General features: G+C 39.4%; 1 protein-coding gene across 2 annotated transcripts in view; it reads left to right on the forward strand.

Moving 5' to 3' along the window:
- CHFR (checkpoint with forkhead and ring finger domains) overlaps positions 1-23,368 on the forward strand; it is a 150,877-nt gene extending 127,509 nt beyond the window's left edge. For both annotated transcript variants that reach the window (XM_053701889.1, XM_053701890.1), the window contains exon 18: positions 21,682-23,368. In XM_053701889.1, the coding sequence (XP_053557864.1) occupies positions 21,682-21,724 (43 nt within the window). In that variant the 3' untranslated portion in view covers positions 21,725-23,368. The remainder of the gene's footprint in view (positions 1-21,681) is intronic.
- Positions 23,369-23,885: the final 517 nt, after the last annotated feature.

The raw sequence follows: 23,885 nt of genomic DNA on the forward strand, positions 1-23,885 counted from the left end.
TCGGGAAGAATCTCTTCTACCGATAAATATTCTGGAACTGAGAGCGATATTCAATGCTCTCAAGGCTTGGCCTCAGCTAGCGAGGGCCAAGTTCATACGGTTTCAATCAGACAACATGACGACTGTTGCATACATCAACCATCAGGGGGGAACAAGGAGTTCCCTGGCGATGGAAGGAGTGACCAAAATCATTCAATGGGCGGAGACTCGCTCCTGCCACCTGTCTGCAATCCACTTCCCAGGAGTGGAAAATTGGGAAGCGGATTTTCTGAGTCGTCAGACATTGCATCCGGGGGAGTGGGAACTCCATCCGGAACTCTTTGCCCAAATCACTCAACTGTGGGGCATTCCAGACATGGATCTGATGGCCTCTCGTCAGAACTTCAAGGTTCCTTGCTACGGGTCCAGATCCAGGGATCCCAAGGCGACTCTAGTAGATGCACTAGTAGCACCTTGGACCTTCAAACTAGCTTATGTATTCCCGCCGTTTCCTCTCATCCCCAGGCTGGTAGCCAGGATCAATCAGGAGAGGGCGTCGGTGATCTTGATAGCTCCTGCGTGGCCACGCAGGACTTGGTATGCAGATCCGGTGAATATGTCATCGGCTCCACCATGGAAGCTACCTTTGAGACGAGGCCTTCTTGTTCAAGGTCCGTTCGAACATCCGAATCTGGTCCCACTCCAGCTGACTGCTTGGGGATTGAACGCTTGATCTTATCAAAGCGAGGGTTCTCAGATTCTGTTATGGATACTCTTGTTCAGGCCAGAAAGCCTGTAACTAGAAAAATTTACCACAAAATTTGGAAAAAGTATATCTGTTGGTGTGAATCTAAAGGATTCCCTTGGGACAAGGTTAAGATTCCTAAGATTCTATCCTTCCTTCGAGAAGGATTGGAAAAAGGATTATCTGCAAGTTCCTTGATGGGACAGATTTCTGCCTTGTCTGTGTTACTTCACAAAAAGCTGGCAGCTGTGCCAGATGTTCAAGCCTTTGTTCAGGCTCTGGTTAGAATCAAGCCTGTTTACAAACCTTTGACTCCTCCTTGGAGTCTCAATTTAGTTCTTTCAGTTCTTCAGGGGGTTCCGTTTGAACCCTTACATTCCGTTGATATTAAGTTATTATCTTGGAAAGTTTTGTTTTTGGTTGCAATTTCTTCTGCTAGAAGAGTTTCAGAATTATCTGCTCTGCAGTGTTCTCCTCCTTATCTAGTGTTCCATGCAGATAAGGTGGTTTTACGTACCAAAGGTTGTTTCTAACAAAAACATTAACCAGGAGATAGTCGTGCCTTCTCTGTGTCCGAAACCAGTTTCGAAGAAGGAACGTTTGTTGCACAATTTGGATGTTGTTCGCGCTCTAAAATTCTATTTAGATGCTACAAAGGATTTTAGACAAACATCTTCCTTGTTTGTTGTTTATTCTGGTAAAAGGAGAGGTCAAAAAGCAACTTCTACCTCTCTCTCCTTTTGGATTAAAAGCATCATCAGATTGGCTTACGAGACTGCCGGACGGCAGCCTCCTGAAAGGATCACAGCTCCTTCCACTAGGGCTGTGGCTTCCACATGGGCCTTCAAGAACGAGGCTTCTGTTGATCAGATATGTAGGGCAGCGACTTGGTCTTCACTGCACACTTTTACCAAATTTTACAAGTTTGATACTTTTGCTTCTTCTGAGGCTATTTTTGGGAGAAAGGTTTTGCAAGCCGTGGTGCCTTCCATTTAGGTGACCTGATTTGCTCCCTCCCTTCATCCGTGTCCTAAAGCTTTGGTATTGGTTCCCACAAGTAAGGATGACGCCGTGGACCGGACACACCTATGTTGGAGAAAACAGAATTTATGTTTACCTGATAAATTACTTTCTCCAACGGTGTGTCCGGTCCACGGCCCGCCCTGGTTTTTTAATCAGGTCTGATGATTTATTTTCTTTAACTACAGTCACCACGGTATCATATGGTTTCTCCTATGCAAATATTCCTCCTTAACGTCGGTCGAATGACTGGGGTAGGCGGAGCCTAGGAGGGATCATGTGACCAGCTTTGCTGGGCTCTTTGCCATTTCCTGTTGGGGAAGAGAATATCCCACAAGTAAGGATGACGCCGTGGACCGGACACACCGTTGGAGAAAGTAATTTATCAGGTAAACATAAATTCTGTTTTTTTTTCCCATTCCTGAAACTGTCATTTAAGGAATTTGATCAATTTTGCTTTATATGTTGTTTTTTCTATTACATATTGCAAGATGTCCCACGTTGAAGCTGAGTCAGAAGATACTTCTGGAATATCCCTGCCTGGGGCTGGAGCTACCAAAGCTAAGTGTATCTACTGTAAACTTATGGTATATGTTCCTCCAGCTGTTGTTTGTACTGTTTTGTCATGACAAACTGTTTATGCAGATAATATTTCCTTTAAGTACTGTCACATTACCTGTTGCTGTTCTGTCAACATCTAATACTCAGAGTGTTCCTGATAACATAAGAGATTTTATTTTTAAATCCATTAAGAAGGCTATGTCTGTTATTCCTCCTTCTAGTAAATGTAAAAAGTCTTTTAAAACTTCTCATTTTTCAGATGAATTTTTAAATGAACATCATCATTCTGATAATGGTTCTTCTGGTTCAGAGGATTCTGTCTCAGAGGTTGATGCTGATAAATCTTCATATTTATTTAAAATGAAATTTATTCGTTCTTTACTTAAAGAAGTCCTAATTGCATTAGAAATTGAGGATTCTGGTCCTCTTGATACTAAATCTAAACGTTTAGATAAGGTTTTTAAATCTCCTGTAGTTATTCCAGAAGTTTTTCCTGTCCCTAGTGCTATTTCTGAAGTAATTTCCAGGGAATGGAATAATTTGGGTAATTCATTTACTCCTTCTAAAGGTTTTAAGCAATTATATCCTGTGCAATCTGACAGATTAGAGTTTTGGGACAAAATCCCTAAAATTGATGGGGCTGTCTCTACTCTTGTTAAGCGTACTATTCCTACGGCAGATGGTACTTCCTTAAGGATCCTTTAGATAGGAAAATTGTATCCTTTCTAAGAAAAGCTTACTTGTGTTCAGGTAATCTTCTTAGACCTGCTATATCTTTAGCGGATGTTGCTGCAGCTTCATCTTTTGGTTAGAAGCTTTAGCGCAACAAGTATCAGATCATAATTCTCATAGCATTTTTATTCTTCAACATGCTAATAATTTTATCTGTAATGCCATCTTTGATATCATTAGAGTTGATGTCAGGTATATGTCTCTAGCTATTTTAGCTAGAAGAGCTTTATGGCTTAAGACTTGGAATGCTGTTATGTCTTCTAAGTCTACTCTGCTTTCCCTTTCTTTCCAGGGTAATGATCGTTTTCATTCCTTTTGTCACAACAAGGAACAAAACCCTGATCCTTCATCCTCAGGAGCGGTATCAGTTTGGAAACCATCTCCAGTCTGGAATAAATCCAAGCCTTTTAGAAAATCAAAGTCAGCTCCTAAGTCCACATGAAGGTGCGGCCCTCATTCCAGCTCAGCTGGTAGGGGGCAGATTACGTTTTTTCTAAGAAATTTGAATCAATTCCGTTCACAATCTTTGGATTCAGAACATTGTTTCAGAAGGGTACAGAATTGGCTTCAAGATAAGGCCTCCTGCAAAGAGATTTTTTCTTTCCCGTGTCCCAGTAAACCCAGCGAAGGCTCAAGCATTTCTGAAATGTGTTTCAGATCTAGTGTTGACTGGAGTAATTTTGCCAGTTCCAGTTCTGGAACAGGGACTGGGGTTTTTATTCAAATCTCTTCATTGTACCAAAGAAGGAAAATTCCTTCAGACCAGTTCTGGATCTAAAAATATTGAATCGTTATGTAAGGATACCAATATTCACAATGGTAACTGTAAGGACTATCCTGCCTTTTGTTCAACAAGGGCATTATATGTCTACTATAGTTTTACAGGATGCATATCTGCATATTCCGATTCATCCAGATCACTATCAGTTCTTAGATTCTCTTTCCTAGATAAGCATTACCAGTTTGTGGCTCTGTCGTTTGGCCTAGCTACAGCTCCAAGAATTTTTTACGAAGGTTCTCGGTGCCCTTCTGTCTGTAATCAGAGAACAGGGTATTGTGGTATTCCTTATTTGGACGATATCTTGGTACTTGCTCAGTCTTCATATTTAGCAGAATCTCATTCGAATCGACTAGTGTTGTTTCTTCAACATCATGGTTGGAGGATCAATTTACCAAAAAGTTAATTGATTCCTCAGACTTAGGTAACCTTTTTAGGTTTTCAGATAGACTCAGTATCCATGACTCTATCTTTGATAGACATGAGACATCTAAAGTTGATATCAGCTTGTCGAAACCTTCAGTCACAATCTTTCCCTTCGGTAGCCTTATGCATGGAAATTCTAGGTCTTATGACTGCGGCATCGGACGCGATCCCCTTTGCTCGTTTTCACATGCGGCCTCTTCAGCTCTGTATGCTGAACCAGTGGTGCAGGGATTACACAAAGATATCTCAATTAATATCTTTAAAACCGATTGTACGACACTCTCTGACGTGGTGGACAGTTCACCATCGTTTAGTTCAGGGGGCTTCTTTTGTTCTTCCGACCTGGACTGTAATTTCAACAGATGCAAGTCTTACAGGTTGGGGAGCTGTGTGGGGGTCTCTGACAGCACAAGGGGTTTGGGAATCTCAGGAGGTGAGATTACCGATCAATATTTTGGAACTCCGTGCAATTTTCAGAGCTCTTCAGTCTTGGCCTCTTCTGAAGAGAGAATCGTTCATTTGTTTTCAGACAGACAATGTCACTACTGTGGCATATATCAATCATCAAGGAGGGACTCACAGTCCTCTGGCTATGAAAGAAGTATCTCGAATTCTGGTTTGGGCGGAATCCAGCTCCTGTCTAATCTCTGCGGTTCATATTCCAGGAATAGACAATTGGGAAGTGGATTATCTCAGTCGCCAAACGTTGCATCCGGGCGAATGGTCTCTTCACCCAGAGGTATTTCTTCAGATTGTTCAAATGTGGGAACTTCCAGAAATAGATCTGATGGCTTCTCATCTAAACAAGAAACTTCCCAGGTATCTGTCCAGATCCCGGGATCCTCAGGAGGAGGCAGTGGATGCATTATCACTTCCTTGGAAGTATCATCCTGCCTATATCTTTCCGCCTCTAGTTCTTCTTCCAAGAGTAATCTCCTAGATCATTTGTTCTGCTGGTAGCTCCAGCATGGCCTCACAGGTTTTGGTATGCGGATCTTGTCCGGATGGCCTCTTGCCAACCGTGGACTCTTCCGTTAAGACCAGACCTTCTGTCGCAAGGTCCTTTTTTTCCATCAGGATCTCAAATCCTTAAATTTAAAGGTATGGAGATTGAACGCTTGATTCTTGGTCAAAGAGGTTTCTCTGACTCTGTGATTAATACTATGTTACAGGCTCATAAATCTGTATCTAGAGAGATATATTATAGAGTCTGGAAGACTTATATTTCTTGGTGTCTTTCTCATAATTTTTCCTGGCATTCTTTTAGAATTCCGAGAATTTTACAGTTTTTTCAGGATGGTTTAGATAAAGGTTTGTCCGCAAGTTCCTTGAAAGGTCAAATCTCTGCTCTTTCTGTTCTTTTTCACAAAAAGATTGCTAATCTTCCTGATATTCATTGTTTTGTACAAGCCTTGGTTCGTATTAAACCTGTCATTAAGTCAATTTCTCCTCCTTGGAGTTTGAATTTGGTTCTGGGGGCTTTTCAAGCTCCTCCGTTTGAACTTATGCATTCATTGGACATTAAACTACTTTCTTGGAAAGTTTTGTTCCTTTTGGCCATCTCTTCTGCCAGAAGAGTCTCTGAATTGTCTGCTCTTTCTTGTGAGTCTCCTTTTCTGATTTTTCATCAGGATAAGGCAGTGTTGCGAACTTCTTTTGAATTTTACCTAAGGTTGTGAATTCCAACAACATTAGTAGAGAAATTGTAGTTCCTTCATTATGCCCTAATCCTAAGAATTCTAAGGAGAAATCATTGCATTCTTTGGATGTTGTTAGAGCTTTGAAATATTATGTTGAAGCTACTAAGACTTTCCGAAAGACTTCTAGTCTATTTGTCATTTTTTCTGGTTCTAGAAAAGGCCAGAAAGCTTCTGCCATTTCTTTGGCATCTTGGTTGAAATCTTTAATTCATCATGCCTATGTTGAGTCGGGTAAAACTCTGCCTCAGAGGATTACAGCTCATTCTACTAGGTCAGTTTCTACTTCCTGGGCGTTTAGGAATGAAGCTTCGGTTGATCAGATTTGCAAAGCAGCAACTTGGTCTTCTTTGCATACTTTTACTAAATTCTACCATTTTGATGTGTTTTCTTCTTCTGAAGCAGTTTTTGGTAGAAAAGTACTTCAGGCAGCTGTTTCAGTTTGAATCTTCTGCTTATGTTTTCATTTAAACTTTATTTTGGGTGTGGATTATTTTCAGCAGGAATTGGCTGTCTTTATTTTATCCCTCCCTCTCTAGTGACTCTTGCGTGGAAAGATCCACATCTTGGGTAGTCATTATCCCATACGTCACTAGCTCATGGACTCTTGCTAATTACATGAAAGAAAACATAATTTATGTAAGAACTTACCTGATAAATTCATTTCTTTCATATTAGCAAGAGTCCATGAGGCCCACCCTTTTTTGTGGTGGTTATGATTTTTTTGTATAAAGCACAATTATTCCAATTCCTTATTTTGTATGCTTTCGCACTTTTTTCTTATCACCCCACTTCTTGGCTATTCGTTAAACTGATTTGTGGGTGTGGTGAGGGGTGTATTTATAGGCATTTTGAGGTTTGGGAAACTTTGCCCCTCCTGGTAGGAATGTATATCCCATACGTCACTAGCTCATGGACTCTTGCTAATATGAAAGAAATGAATTTATCAGGTAAGTTCTTACATAAATTATGTTTTTGGTCTCATCACTCCAAATGACTTTGTACCAGAAGATTTGAGGCTTGTCTTGTGCTGTTTGGCGTATTGTAAGTGGGATACTTTGTGGCATTTGCGTAGTAATGGCTTTCTTCTGGCGACTCGACCATGCAGCCCATCTTTCTTCAAGTGCCTCCTTATTGTGCATCTTTAAACAGCCACACCACATGTCCTGTATTTCACCTGAAGTTATTTGTGGATTTGTCTTTGCATCCCGAACAATTTTCCTGGCAGTTGTGGCTGAAATTTTAGTTGGTCTACCTGACCGTGGTTTGGTTTCAACAAAACCCTTCATTTTCCACTTCTTTATTAGAGTTTGAACACTGCTGATTTGCATTCTCAATTCCTTGGATATCTTTTTATATCCCTTTCCTGTTTTATACAGTTAAACTACCTTTTCCCGCAGATCCTTTGACAATTCTTTTGCTTTCCCCATGACTCAGAATCCAGAATCGTCAGTGCAGCACTGGATGAAAGATGCAAGGGTCGCTCAGGAGTCCAGAAACTCATTGACCTTTTATACACACACACTAATTACAAGCAAACAGATCACAGGTGAGGATGGTTACCTTTTAATAGCCATTCAAACCCCTTTGTGTCAACTTGTGTGCATGTTATCAGGCCAAAATCACCAGGGTATGTAAACTTTAGATCAGGGTCATTTGGGTAGTTTCTATTGTCATTATGATTTAAAAAGAGTAAACACAGTTGATTGATAATAAATGGCTTCAGCCAAACACTAACCATGATTGAAAGAAAAGTTTTTGTGTTATCATTCATATTCTCTAAAAAATGGCCAAGAAATCTTAAATTCTGCCAGGGTATGTAAACTTATGAGCACAACTGTGAGTAGTACAATAGATCTCCCTACACCATGCCATGTAAAAAGTACAATACATCTCCCTGCACGCCATGTTATGTAAGTAGTACTATAGATCTCCCTGCACGCCATGTCATGTAAGTAGTACAATAGATCTCCCTGCCCAGTGTATTAACATACACTCATAAATTATATTTCTTTCCACAACGTCATTCAATTACTACTGGGAATATCACTCCTGGCCAGCAGGAGGAGGCAAAGAGCACCACAGCAAAGCTGTTAAGTGTCACACCCCTACCCACAATCCCCAGTCATTCTCTTTGCTTCTTTCAATGGAGGAGGTGAAGTTTGGTGTCTGAAGAAATTAATTACTTTTCCCTGCAAGCAAGTATTTGAGTCCACGTCAATCTCTTCAGTAGAGTAGTGGTGGCTTTTAAGCAGTTAGGAAGTTGTGAAGTTTGTTTCATAACACATTGCTGCCCATGGTTAGTTACTCTGTTCTTTCTTTTTCTACAGGTCTCTGTAAATAGAATATCTCCTTTCACGCCTTGTGAGCTGTCTTCTTGCCGGACAGCTAGACTGCAGGTAAGTGCTTTTGTCTTCTAGGTCTTGGAGACTTGCACTTCAGAAGAATATTTCCTATGCAGTAGATGGGGACATTTTTAAAATCCTTTATACCGGATTCTCTTTATCAATGGACAGGCACATTTATGTATTTTGAGACTAGGGGTTTATCTTCCCTTTATTTGGACGTTTTTCCTCTTTGGGCTAATTTTGTTGAAATACTTTATTAGTATGTGTGTGGGGCTTATGTTTTATACAGGGATTTATGTATAAACTTAAAATGTTGCAGTTGGCCTTTTATTTGCTGTGTAGTTTCCTCTCTCTGCCGGTCATGTGACTTCTCTCTGCTGTCGGATATTCACGGAGCGGAGCAGCGTCATTCTCTTCAGTGTCGATCTACTTCTGGCGGCCAAATTGTGTATTAGTGTTACGGTAAGGCACCTCAGCCTGTCTGATTGGTTTATTATTTTAAATAATTTTTCCATAATGTTAAGCGGCTGTGGTATTAAAAATTCTTAAAGTGAGTGTATTTAAAACATTTCTACAATTTGGGGAATTTTTTATTTAGTATTATGGACATGCAAGACTCTGTGTCTTTTGACAAATGTTTGTTATGCCTAGAGGCACACATTGTTTTGCCTATGCAATTCTGTGCTGAGCTTAGCTAGAACACCTCAATTTAAAGATAAATTGTTGCCCGCTGAGCCCAATTTCTCTCAGGATGATGCTGTTCAGGCAATGCCACAGCTTTCTCCTCAAATGTCCCAAGCCTCTATGGCGTCACATACAGTGCCCTGTAGTTCCTCTCAGCCTCTTGGAAGAGTTTATTTGCCTGCAGATTTTGCAGCACATGTATCTTCTGCAGTATCTGCGGCATTATCTGCTTTTCCTATGCTGGGAAAATGCAAGAGGAAAATTAGACATTCAGATAGTAAGGTTTCTGTTCCAGCTACTGCTACGCAGGTTGCCCTCCCTCATAAGTCTGATGCGGAGGATATGTCAGTAGCCTCTGAGGGTGAAATCTCAGATTCGGACAGTATTATTCCTTCGTCTGATACTGAAGAAGTAAACTTCAGATTTAAGCTTGAACACCTTTGTGTACTGTTAAATGAGGTATTGGCTACTTTGGAAAACTCTGATACTTCTGTCGTTGTCAACCCTAAGAAGTCTAGTAAACTTAAAAAATACTATGATGTTCCTTCCTCTGTGGAAGTTTTTCCTGTCCCAGACCGTGTGACGGAGATTATTTCACAGGAATAGTAGAAGCCAGTGATTCCTGTCTCCCGTATTTAAAAAGATATTTCTTGTTGCTGACTCCATTAGGCGCATGGTGCCTAAAGTAGAAGGGGCTATTTCTACTCTGGCTAAGAGAACTATGATCCCTATAAAGGATAGCTGCTCCTTTAAGGATCCCATTGACAAAAAGCTGGAAGCTTATTTGAAGATGTATGTTCATCAACGTCTTCAATGGCAACCTGCCGTTTGTATTGCCACAGTAGCAAGTGCAGCATCTTATTGGTGTGACGCCTTGTCTGAATCAATTTTAGTAGAGACTCCATTGGAGGAGATACAAGATAGGATTAAGGCTCTCAAACTAGCCAATTCCTTTATTTCTGTTGCTAACATGCAAGTTATTAGAGTGGGAGCCAAGATGTCTGGCTTCACTGTCCTAGCCCGTAGGGCATTGTGGCTTGGTCAGCTGATGTTGCCTCTAAGTCCAAGCTTCTGGAGTAAGACCTTGTTCGGACCTGGTCTGGCAGAAATAATTTCTAATATTACAGGTGGGAAATGGTCTTTACTACCACAAGACAAGAACAGACACAAAGGACGTCAAAGTAATTTTCGTTCCTTTTGTAACTTCAAAGGTCAAAAGTCTTCCTCTCCCTTTTCCAAGCAGGAGCAGTACAAGTCTTCTTGGAAACCCAATCAGTCTTGGAATAAGGGAAAGCAATAAAAAAAAACCTCAGCTGAGTCTAAGTCAGCATGAAGGGTTGGCCCTCAGTCCGGGATCGGATTAAGTGGGGGCAGACTTTCCCTGTTTTGTCAAGCGTGGAGACGAGATGTCCCAGATCCTGGGCTGTGGACATAGTACCTCAGGGTTACAAAATAGAATTCAAAAATTTCCTTCCCAGGGGCAGATTCCACCTCTTAAGATTATCTGCAGACCATGTATAAAGAGAGGCATTCTTGAACTGCGTTCAGGACCTTTCTTCCTGGGAGTGATTGTTCCAGTAAGGGACCAGGGTCTAGGATTCTATTCAAATCTGTTTGTGGTGCCCAAAAAAAGGGAACTTTTCGACCCATTTTAGACCTAAAGTGCCTCAACAAGTTTCTCAGGGTACCGTCCTTCAAAATGGAAACCATTCGTTCCATTCTTCCTTTGGTCTAAGAGGGTCCGTTCATGACGACCATAGACATAAAGGACGCGCATCTTCATTTTCCCATCCACAGGGATTCGCCTTTCTAGACAAACACTTTCAGTTGTGGCTCATCCATTTGGCTTTGCCACAGCTCCCAGGATTTTCTCAAAGGTGATTAGTTCTCAGAGAATTGCAGTGGAGCCATTCCTGAACGACATATTGGTTCAGGCGCCATATTTTCATCAAGCAAACTTTCCTACAGAGATCTTGTCGTCTTCTTCTACATTCCCACGGTTGGAAAGTAAATCTGGAAAAGAGTTTCCCTGTTCTAGCTACAAGGGTGGTTTTCTTAGGGACCATAATAGATTATATATCTCTGAAAATTTTTCTGACAGAGATAAAAAAATCCAGAATTCTCTCCTCTTGCCTCTCTCTACAGTCTATTGTTCGGCCATCAGTGGCTCATTGTATGGCGGTAATTGGTCTGATGGTTGCTTCCATGGACTTCATTCCCTTTGCTCGATTCCATTTGAGAGCTCTGCAATTATGCATGCTCTGACAATGGAACGGTGACCATTCGGATCTGTCTCAGAAGAGACTCTCTCCCGTGGTGGCTTTCTCAGGACCATCTGTCTCAGGGCACATGCTTCCGGAGACCTTCCTGTGTGATTGTGACCACGGATGCCAGTCTGCTAGGCTGGGGAGCAGTCTGGGACTCATTAAAGGAGCAGGGACTATGGACTCGGGAGGAGTCTGCTCTCCCCATAAACATCTTGGAATTGAGAGCAATTTACAATGCTCTGATGTCTTGGCCTCAATTGTCCTTAGCCTGGTTTATCAGGTTTCAGTCAGACAACATCACCTCAGTGGCTTACATCAACCATCAGGGAGGAACTCAGAGTTCCTTAGCCATGAAGGAGGTGGCACGGATTATTCAGTGGGCGGAAGCTCACAATTGTTGTCTGTCTGCCATCCACATTCCTGGAGTGGACAACTGGGAAGCGGATTTCCTGAGCAGACAGACATTTCATCCTGGGGAGTGGGCTCTCCATCCGGTTGTGTTTTCCAGGTTAACCCTCAAATGGGGGGTGCCGGAGTTGGATCTGATGGCGTCTCGGCAGAACACCAAGCTTTCAAGGTACGGTTCAAGGTCAAGAGATCCTCAGGCCGTCTAGCATTCCTCAGTTTGCGCTCCTTCCATGAGTTATTGCTCATATGAAACAGGGCAGAGCATTGGTAATTCTAATAGCTCCTGCATGGTCTTGCAGTATCTGGTATGCAGACCTAGTGAAGATGTCATCTCGGCCACCTTGGAGGTTGCCTCTGAGGAAGGACCTTCTAACTCAGGGTCCATTCCTTCATCCATATCTTGTTTCTCTGAGTCGGTCATTGAGACCATGATCCAGGCTCGCAACACTGTTGCTCGAAAAATGTACCATAAAGTATGTTGTAAATACCTTTATTGGTGTGAATCTAAGGGCTACTCTTGGAGTTAGGGTCAGGATTCCTAGAATTTTGTCTTTTCTTCAGGAAGGTCTGGAGAAAGGGTTGTCAGTGAGTTCTCTGAGAGGTCAGATTTCTGCATTATCTATTTTGTTACACAAGCGTCTGGCGGATGTGCCAGATGTTCAATCTTTTTGTCAGGCCCTGGTCAGAATCAGGCCTGTGTTTAAACCTGTTGCTCCTCCTTGGAGCCTTAATCGTGTTCTTAAAGTTTTGCAGCAGGCTCTGTTTGAGCCAATGCATTCCATAGATATTAAGTTGCTATCTTGGAAGGTTTGCTATCTCGGAACTCTTGGCTTTGCAGTGTGATTCACCTTACCTTATCTTTCATGCGGATAAGGCAGTTCTTCGTACTAAATTGGGGTTTCTTTCTAAAGTGGTTTCGGATAGAAATATTAATCAGGAAATTGTTGTTCCTTCTCTCTGTCCCAATCTTTCTTCTCATAAAGAACGTCTGTTGCACAACTTGGATGTTGTGTGTGCTCTAAAATTCTACCTACAGGTGACTAAGGATTTTCGCCATTCTTCTGCCCTGTTTGTTTGTTTCTCAGAAAAGCGTAAGGGTCAAAAGGCTACTACTACTACTCTTTCACTCTGGTTAAGAAGTATAATTTGTTTTGCTTATGAGACTGCTGGACAGCAGCCTCCTGAGAGAATTACAGCTCATTCCACTAGGGCTGTCTCCTCTTCTTGGGCTTTCAAAAATTAAGCTTCTGTGGATCAGATTTGCAAGACTGCAACTTGGTCCTCTCTGCATACTTTTTCCAAATGTGATACTTTTGCCTTGGCTGTGGCCTCTTTTGGGAGAAAGGTTTTTTTAAGTGGTGGTGCCTACTGTTTAGGTCTGCCTGTCTTGTTCTTCCTCCCTGTTCATTCTGTGTCCTCTAGCGTGGGTATTGGTTCCCACTAGTAATTGAAAGATGTTGTGGACTCTCCATATATTAGGAAAGAAAACAAAATGTATGCTTACCTGATAAATTTCTTTCTTTCCGGATATGGAGACTCCACGATCCCACCCTTTATTAAGACAGTTATATATAAACCTCAGGCACCTCTACACCTTTGTGTTGTTCCTTTTCCATTTCCCTTCGATCGAATGACTGCGGATTATGGGTAGGGGAGTGACACTTAAAGGGACACTAAACGCAATTTTTTTTCTTTCTGATAGAGCATGCAATTTTTTTTTTTTTTTATGCCTTTATTTATTAACCAAGATAATATCCGAGAACAAAGAAAAACATTGAACACATAGTATAGTCCAAACATTATACATAGATTTTTCGTTCAATACTGTATTTAACTGTGCATACGTTTATATTTCAACTGATCATTATATTGATATAACATCTTCAGCTTACTCATTGACATTACTTGGAGTTTTTATTTTTTTTTTATTTATACTCAGAGGATAATAACATGGTGCAATCGACATATGACCAATTTTTGTTAGAACCAACCAATTTTCCAGTATACCTAATCCCCATTCCCAGCCCGATTTCCTGTTTAGGTCTTGGGCAAAGTGTCTTAGTTGCAAATATGCAAAGAAGTCCTTATTGGACAGATCAAAATTCATTTTTAAGTTCTGAAATGTTTTAATATATTTCCCTTCTATATCTATAATTTGAGATACCTTTGTTAATCCAGCTATATGCCATTTTCTAAAGACCTGCGAATCCAAGCCTGCTTGGGGTTACCTATTATAGGTAAGAAATGTGATGCTCTTTTATTAATTAATAGAATGGATGATATTTTATGCCAAGCTTTAAGTGGGTTAAGAATAGTTTTAAATCTTTAAAATTTCCGCTGGAATTTCCTTTGGCTCTAAGTGTGTTAGCGCAACTAAAGAATATGGATAGCAGACACTAGACTCGAGATCATTATTTAGTACATAGTTCTTAGACGAAATCCAATCTACTACATTACGAGCTAGGAAGGAAAAATTATAGAGCCTTATATCAGGTAAATCAAGGCCTCCACTTTCTCTTGGTACTGAAAGTTTCAAACGAGATATTTTTGACCTTTTATTCTGCCACATGAATTGAGTAAGAGAGGTATTTATCGACCTAATATCCTTTCCTAGAAGAATTATCGGCGTATTTTGGAGTATGTACAATAATTTTGGAAGAAGGGCCATCTTAAAAAGGGCTATCCTTCCAGAGAGTGATATTGGGAGTTTTTGCCAGATCAAAAGTTTTTCCTTGATCGTTTTTATTACTGGGGGGATATTCAAAGCATACAAGTCTGAACTTCTTTTCGGGATATAAATTCCTAAGTATTTGAAAGAGTCTATTACTTGGTGAAAGGGGGTTTTCAGTATAGAAGTACTATTTTTCCTCAACCAAAGTAACTCTGACTTAGCCATGTTTACTTTATATCCGGAAAATGAGCCGAATTGTTCCAAAATCTGAAAAAGTTTTGGTAAGTTTTCTTTGGTATTTGCCAAGTAAAGCAGCAGGTCATCTGCATAGAGACCGATTTTTATTTCAGTGTTGCGAATTTTTATACCATCTAAAAGATGGCGAATTTTGATTGCCAAAGGCTCAATGGAGATATTAAATAAAAGTGGGGAGAGAGGACAACCCTGTCTCGTCCCTCTGCCTAAAAAGATAGAAGATGAAATAATATTATTCACTATCAATTTTGTAAATGGCTGTTTATATAAATTTCCAATAAATTCCAAAAATTTGCCCCTAATACCGAAATGCCTTAGTGAGGTTTTAATGTGATCATAAAATATAGAATCAAAGGCTTTTTCAGCGTCAATAGAAATAATGGCAAGGTCAGGTTTGTCCTCTCCCCCGTTATTTGATTTAGACATAACCTCAAAATATTCCGTCACCAGTAGTGCTTCTCTGATTTTTGCAGCCGAGTTACGATTATTTATAAAGCCTGATTGATCAGTATGAATTATCTCTGAGAGGATCCCTTGAAGTCGGGATGCTAAAATCGCAGTGAGAATTTTATAATCAGAATTTAGCAAAGCAATTGGTCTATAAGATTCTTTACAGTTAGGGTCCTTTCCGCCCTTTAGTATAAGAGTTGTATATGAACTAGAAAATGAAGAAGGGATACAATTACCTTTTATAAAAAAAGTATTAAAAAGAGTACAAAGATGTGGGGTAGCTTCGCTAGACAAAATCTTATAAAATTCATTCGGAAGACCGTCTGGGCCTGCTGCTTTATTCAAAGAGAGTTCAGATATTATTTTCTCTATTTCTTCTATAGAGATAGGAGCATTTAAACTGTTGGACATCTCTATTGTAATTTTGGGATGTTTCAAATCCCTCCAGAAGTCCAAAGATTTCTGTGAATCGCTTGTTTTAAATGAATACAACTCCTGGTAATATTCAAAAAATGCTTTTGAGATGTCCTCTGGTTTAGAGATTAATAGCCCCTTATTATGTAGTTTATCTATTACAGATTGTTTTTTCTCATTTTTAATTAGTTTGGCCAGCATCTTGCCCGATTTATTCCCGTATCTATATAACTTGGCCTCCATTCTTAGTTCTCTTTGTGTTTCCTGTGCCAGTACAAAGGTATCTCTCTCATTCTTTGCCTTTACATATTTTGCCCAGTTTAATGGTGTTTTATCAAGCAGATATTGATTATAAGTATTAGTCAGACATTGACATGACTCCTTTTCTCTGAATCTAATTTTTTTTTGTAAAGCAATGTTATATGAAAGTATCTCCCCTCTCATTACTGCCTTCGCAGTATCCCAAAATAGTTCAGGGCGGTTTAGAAATTCTTTATTGAAGTGTACATATTCCTTATATTTATTTACAAGCCAATTCTTGAACTTCATCTCTGACTTCAAATAGTAGGGGGAAAAAAAGCGCGATACGGCGGGACGTGGATGTGAAAGCTGAAATTCAAGCACAATTGGTGCGTGATCTGAGAGGAGAATTGACATTATATCTGATTTTACCCCATTCATTAACATACGTTCATCAATTAGGAATATGTCAATTCTAGAGAGTGTTTTGTGCGCCTTCGAAAGGCAGGTAAAGCTCTGAATAGAGGGATTTTGATGTCTCCAAACATCTCGAAGCGCTAGGTTTTGCATGATTCTTTTAAACATCTTACACTCTAGATTATCTTTTTTTTGTTTCAGCTGTTTAACTTCTCGCCTCAACCTATCAATTGGGCTTTGTGGAGCCATGATGAAATCTCCTCCGAGAATCAAACATCCTTCTGTGTAGGCTAAAAGTTTAGACTGGAGAGAGATCCAATAATTTGGGTCAAATACATTAGGGCCATATGTATTGCACAGTGTATACATCCTCTGAGAGATCTTCACCTTTAGCATGACATACCTCCCCGCTGGGTCAGCCTCAAAGTGTATCACTTCAGTGTTAATTTTTTTCCCAATTAATATTGCTACCCCCCTCTTTCTCTTCACACTGGGTGCAAAATATATTTCCTTTACCCAAGCTGCCTTGAGTTTTAAAGATTCTTCTACTGATAAGTGGGTTTCTTGAATAAAACCAATATCGGTCTGAATTTTTTGGAGCTGAGTGAGGATTGCCTTTCTTTTAATAGGAGTGGTTATGCCACCCACATTCCAAGAGACTATTTTACATTTATTACTACGTGCATTCATCTATATGTAAAATTTCGTCTATATGAAAAAAAATGAAGAGCAGGAGAAAAGGAGCAGGGGAGAGAGAGGGAAAAAAAATAAAATAAGGAAAAATATATACATAGGTAAAAAAATATATAGATCCTCTCCGCACCGGGGGAAGATAAACACTTAAGTTTACGTCCATACAAAAACCCATCAGCCTATACATAAAAAAAAGAAAAATAAATAAAACCCACATTTTTACCATATCTAGGGCCTGATTCTTACACTCAATTATTATCAAGCCGGGGAGTCTAGTGTTTTATAGAAGCTCTCAGCTAGATGTGCTTCTTCAAAAAAATGTACAGTATCGTTAATTTTAACCTTTAATTTATGAGGGAATATTATAGTTGCCTGATATCCTCTTTGTATAAGCCTGGTACAAATAGGTGCAAGCTCCCTTCTTTTAGCTGCGGTTTCAGCGGAGAAGTCCTGAAACATAAGGATTGTAGTACCTCCAACTTTAACTGGCTGTTGCTTACGAAAATACTGAAGTAAAGTAAGCTTGTCTTGGAAGTTTAGCAGTTTGGCTATAACCGGCCTAGGCTTGGTTCTAGCTTTGTTCTCTATACGCAGTGAGCCTATCCTGTGCGCTCTCTCCACTGGAATAGGATATAGAGTGGGTGGTAGTTTTAACATTTTAGGCAACATTTCTGATACAAAATTAACAAGATTGTCATATTGCTGATCTTCTGGAAGACCTATTATTCTTATATTATTTCTCCTAGCGCGATTTTCTAGGTCCTCTAGCTTATTTTGTATTTTTTGTATGTTTGTATTCACAACCTCAAGATTAGAACTGTGCATTATTGTTAGGTCTTCTAGATCCGAGACTCTTTGCTCGGCTTCCTGCAGCCTATTGGAAAATTGACGGACTTCCTGCGCTAGAGAACAAAGGTCTTGTTTAATTTCGGCTCTAAGAGCCTCAAATTTGGGAGATAGCGCATCGGATATTTTAGCAACAAGACTCTGAATATTGTTAGGTTCTTGAACCCCTGGCATATTCAATAAAGCTGTTTGTGTATCCGTGACTGTCTCTTGGTTTCCTTTCATTTTTCTGTCTCTCTGTCTCGCTGCCATGGCTGGAGAAGGGATCTTGGGTGAAACGTGAAGGAATTTATCCATGTGCTAGTAGATGCAAAATTATGAACGAAAAAAGGGGTGGTTGCAGTGAAGATACGTGATAGAGCATGCAATTTTAAGCGACGTTCTAATTTACTTCTATTATCAAATTTTCTTTGTTCACTTGCTATCTTTATTTTAAAAGCAGGAATGTGATGCATAGGAGCCGGCCCATTTTTGGTTGACAACCTGGGTTATGCTTGCTTATTGGTGGGTAAATGTCAGCCCCCAATAAGCAAGCGTTATCCATGGTGCTGAACCTAAAATGGGCTGGCTGCTTTTTCAAATAAAGATAGCAAGAGAACGAAGAAAAATTGATAATAGGAGTAAATTTGGAAGTTGCTTAAAATTGCATTCTTTATCTGAATCATGAAAGAAAAAATTTGGGTTCAGTGTCCCTTTAACAGCTTTGCTGTGGTGCTCTTTGCCTCCTCCTGCTGACCAGAAGTGATATTCCCACTAGTAATTGAATGACGTTGTGGACTCTCCATATCCGGAAAGAAAGAAATTTATCAGGTAAGCATGCAAACAAGACAAGGCCTTATTTATACGAGCACATGAAATTCTTACAATGAGCACTATTACTAAACCTATTTATTGCTAACTTTGTGATCTTTTTTTCATTAATATGTTCTGTTTCATTGTAATTGTAAGATGACATAAAATGGAAATTTGAAGACTGTAATTTTTTGCACAGATTACCAGTGTTTTTATACATTAGTTTATATAAATGATATATTGTTAGGCTAAGCTAAAGGGACACTCCTGTTTATGTAAAAAATAGTATCTTTAAAGGGACAGGAAACGGCAACATTTTCTTTCATGATTTGGATACAGTGCCTTCCAACAGTATTCACCCCCTTGGCATTTTCTGTATTTTGTTGCATTACAACCTGGAATTAAAATGGATTTTCATTTGTATTTTATATAGTTGACATACATAATAGTCCAAATTGGTGAAGGGAAATGCAGAAAATAACTTTGTTTTAAAAAAAAAATTCTTAAAAATAAAAAACTGAAAAGTGGTGCATACATATGTATTCGCCACCTTTGCTATGAAGTCCCTAAATAAGATCTGGGGCAACCAATTACCTTCAGAAGTCACGTAATTAGCTAAATAAAGTCCACCTGTGTGCAATCTAATGGTCACATGATCTGCCACATGATCTCTGTATATATATACACCTGTTCTGAAAGGCCCCAGAGTCTGCAACACCACTAAGCAAGAGGCACCACCAAGCAAGCAGCACCATAAAGACCAAGGAGCTCTCCAAACAGGTCAGGGACAAAATTGTGGAGACGTTCAGATCATGGTTTGGTTATAAAAAAAATATCCTAAACTTTGAACATCCCACGGAGCACCCTTAAATCCATTATTAAAAAATGGAAAGAATATGACACCACAGCAATCCTGCCAATAGAGGACCATCCACCAAAACTCATGGACCAAGCAAGGAGGGCATTAATCAGAGAGGCAACAAAGAGACCAAAGATAACCCTGAAGGAGCTGCAAAGCTCCACAGCGGAGATTGGAGTATCTTTCCATAGGACCACTTTTAACTGTACACTCCACAGAGCTGGGCTTTATGGAAGAGTGGCCAGAAAAAATCCATTGCTTAAAGAAAAAAATAAGCAAACACCTTTGCTGTTTGCCAAAAGGCATGTGTAAAAGTCCCCAAACATATGGAAGAAGGTACTTTGGTCAGATGAGACTAAAAAACGCTATGTGCAATGAAGCTGTGGGGGTGTTTTTCAGAATTAAAGAAATGATGGATGGCGCTAAATACGGGGAAATTCTTGAGGGAAACCTGTTTCAGTCTTCCAGAGATTTGAGACTGGGACATAGGTTCACCTTCCAGCAGTACAATGACCCTAAGCATACGGCTAAAGCAACACTCGAGTGGTTTAAGGGGAAACATTTAAATGTCTTGGAATGGCCTAGTCAAAGCCCAGACCTCAATCCAATTGAGAATCTGTGGTATGACTTAAAGGTTGCTTTACACCAACGGAACCCATCCAACTTAAAGGGACAGTAAACTTTAAAAATAATGTTATATAATTCTGCACATAGTGCAGAATTATATAACATTATATTAGCCAAACATTTATAAAACATAATTTCCCCTATTAATTTAAAAAAAAACCGCTGTTTCACAGACCCGCTCTCTGCTCTCTGCTGAGAGCGAGCTGCACTTAGTCTTATGGCGCGGTCGGGCCGGGCTATGACTATACAGCTGGCCCGATGCGCTGAGTAAATATAACAGACCCGCTCAGCAGAGAGCAGGTCTGTGAAACAGGGTTTTGTTTTTTTAATTAATAGGGGAAATTATGTTTTATAAATGTTTGGCTAATATAATGTTATATAATTCTGCACTATGTGCAGAATTATATAACATTTTTAAAGTTTATTGACACTTTAAAAGAGCTGGAGCAGTTTTACCTTGAAGAATGGGCAAAAATGACAGTGGCTAGATGTACCAAGCTTATAGAGATGTATCCCAAGAGACTTGCAGCTGTAATTGCTGTAAAAGGTAGCTCTACAAAGTATTGACTTGTGGGGGGTGAATAGTTATGCACGCTCAAGTTTTCTGGGGGGGGTTTGCATGTTGTGTAAATCAAATGATACAAAGCCCCAAAAAATTCCAGGTTGTAATGCAACAACATAGAGAAAATGCCATACAATTTTAAACAACTTTTCAATGTACTTCTATTATGACATTTGCTTCATTCTATTGTTATCCTTTACTGAAGGAACATCATTGCACTACTGGCAGCTAGCTGAATACATCTAGTTAGACAATCACAAGAGACAAATGTCGGCAACGGTCAGCAGCTAGCTCCCACTAGTGTAGGATATGTGTGTATTCATTTTCAACAAGGAATACAAAGAGAATGAAGCGCATTTGAAAATAGAAGTTCATTTAAAAGTGTATTAAAATGACATGATATATCTGAATCATGCAAGTTACATTTTGACTTTCCTATCCCTTTCAATAGTAGATACAGGGGAAATAAAAGGCTGTATGCCTTCTTCGTTTGGCAGTGAAAAAAGTATAGATGCATCTGATTCTTAACACTGGCCACAAAAAGCACTATTGTGAATTGCAGCTGTATCAGGTCCAGTTTTTCTTCCAGCCAATCCTTGGTCAGCATGGCCACATTTCACAGAAGAGTGCTTGAGTTATCTCTTGCTGTAACTCTTTTTTGAGCAACATTTTTATTATGGATGTTTATATATTTAAAAGGATACTAACTTGTTTTTTTTTTTTTTTTGCTATCGTGATTCAGATAGAGAAGGCAATTTTAAGCAACTTTCTCATTTACTCCTATTATCAATTTTTTCTTTGTTCTCCTGCTATCTTTATTTGAAAAGCAGGAAAGTAAAGCTTAGGAGCTGGGCCATTTTAGGTTTAGCACCCTAATCGGCAAGCGCTACCCAGGTTCTGAACCAAAAATGGGCCGGATCCTAAGCTTTACATTCCTGCGTTTCAAATAAAGATAGCAAGTGAATGAAGAAAAATTGATAAAAGGAGTAAATTAGAAAGTTGCCCAAAATTGCCTGCTCTATCTGAATCATTAAAGAAAAACTCTGGATCGAGTATCCTTTTAATCATTCTCTCTAAATTAGAGACTAGATTTTTTTTGTTTTAAATGGACTAGATTTTTTTATTTTAACCATAAGTAGCAGTAAATAGTCAGAAGTGAATTCATGATTAAGTATGGCGTTCTTAATGTGTTTTTTTTTTTCATTATCAGGAAATTCAACCATATCTGTGAACAAACCCGTTTTAAGAACTAAGACTTCTCCTGCATCGCCCAGCATGGGTCTGGAGCGTGCACGTGCCACGTGTGAGGAACCCAGGCTAAAGACTGATGTTTCTATCCTCTCATCTGCGGGAAGGAGTGTGAGAACTAACAAAGCCTCACACTGGCTGTAACCACAAAGTGTACTTTAAACCTCCTTCCAGTTTCATACATCTGCGGTTGTGGTTTTTTAACTTGCAGACATAATAGAACATGTAGCATAAAGCTGCATTGGTCTGCTACCCAGTGGGACTATTGATAATACATTTTTACTAAGCACTGCAAGTTGCATCTGATGCTGCACCATTCCCATAGAAGGACTTGCATACCGGACTTTATTATGTCTTCTGGTAGGTGCTGAGCTGCAATAATTAAGCATTGCTAAAGATAGTAGAGACTATAATTTATAGATTTTTTTTGTCCTTTTAGCCCTCCCATCTTTGAATACCCAAGTTTATATTGAAAAACCTGCTTGGATCATTTTTCTACAATTCAGATGGCTTCCAGCCCTTACTTTGCACTTAGTGGTGTGCATCCTATATGACTGACCTGCATATCTCTCTCCCGGATTATTTTCATGTTGTTGCTAAAACGTTTATCAAACACAAGGCACAAAATGTCAATCTGCACCATCCACTTAACCCACTCACTATACTGTAAAATTGTCTTTACCTTAATGTGTTTCCAATGACTTGTTATACCAGCTGCAGATTTTAAAATGTATGATAAATTGTTCCTTTAGGTTTGTTTTTATATTTTAAATGCTGGTTTTGTTGTTTGAAAGTACAACCCATCAAAATGTGTTTACAGGGATATCAGATACCCATAATTTATCAATTTGTACACACACACGGTTCTTTTTTTTATTATTTATGTAAACAAAAGCCCAATACTTAGAACAATTGAAAATTAACATTTTATTGCTTATCTCTTCTGCCTCCTACTGGGAGTGTAATTTCTTCCTCTGACTATGTTTACACAGGTTTTCTTTAACCTATAATTAAATATAGAAACTTTCTGAATAGGTAGGGATAACACAGGAAAAATCGGTTATTTTAAATGTCAAAATAAAGTTAAAAAAGATTGATTTGTAAACAATTTATTACACTCCAGCAGGTAAAATGGATCATTCAAAAGTGGAGAAAAATTTAGAATAAACTGTCCCTTTAACTTGTGTTGATAAAAAATTTGGCATAGAAGGTGCTATGTAAAATTGTTAGTATGTCTAGTATTTAATAGGAGTAAGACTTCCCAACATTAAATGACCAAGATCTCTGTTAACCTCTGCCAATATATGCTGAGGCTACAAAAGCACTAGATTAGTTAAATTCATCCCACATAAAATGATTATGCCAATCTCAATCACTGAGCAGAAATGCTAGAACAAAGCAGTTTGCCATCCTTCGCTCTCTGTAGATAGATTTGTGCTGAACAACAGCCAAGTCTTAAATGTCTAGACACAAGGAAGGCAGGTAGGGAAATACAATCAAAAAGGTGCTTGTTTTTTATATACCTATAAGGCAATCATGTTCTTTACAGGTTAACTGGTATGTGTTGGTTCCTGGGTTTAAATTTGAACATCTACTAGCCATACTATACATATGTAATAAAAAATAAACATACTGCAGAAAATTCACAATGCTGCATTTAGTCTCTCACTTGTAATGGTTTGAGTGTAATTATTAATTGCTCTTATGTGCAGAATAAATTGGTGATTTGTATGTGCAACACACAAAAAAGTCAGATACAGACAGTAAATTGTCGTAGATGGGGGGTGGTTTAATGGATTCTGAGTTACAACTCTGTTGAGAGTATAGGTTGTGGTTGAACAGTACCAAGGCTGGGGTGGAATAATTGAAGAGTAGTTGCTGGAGAAGCACTGAGAGACTATCGCAAGGATGCATAGGGTAGAAGTTTGTAGACATCAAGATGCAAAGCTACAGGGTATGGGGTTTGTGTTGAGAAAGAGGAAGTCGGAGAACTGATAAAAAATGTGAAATGACTTGATTAGTAGAACAGCTGTCTCAGTCGTCTACATCCACTGAGAGGTGTCTTAATCTTCACCAGTGTGATGTCCGGCATTCTGACGGTTGTAAGCCAGCAGAAAGTGAAAGAATCTAGGAAGCCAGTGAAGGCGGGGCACACACAGCTGTACA

The sequence above is a fragment of the Bombina bombina genome, chromosome 2 (assembly GCF_027579735.1).
Source record: "Bombina bombina isolate aBomBom1 chromosome 2, aBomBom1.pri, whole genome shotgun sequence".
NCBI lineage: Eukaryota > Metazoa > Chordata > Amphibia > Anura > Bombinatoridae > Bombina > Bombina bombina.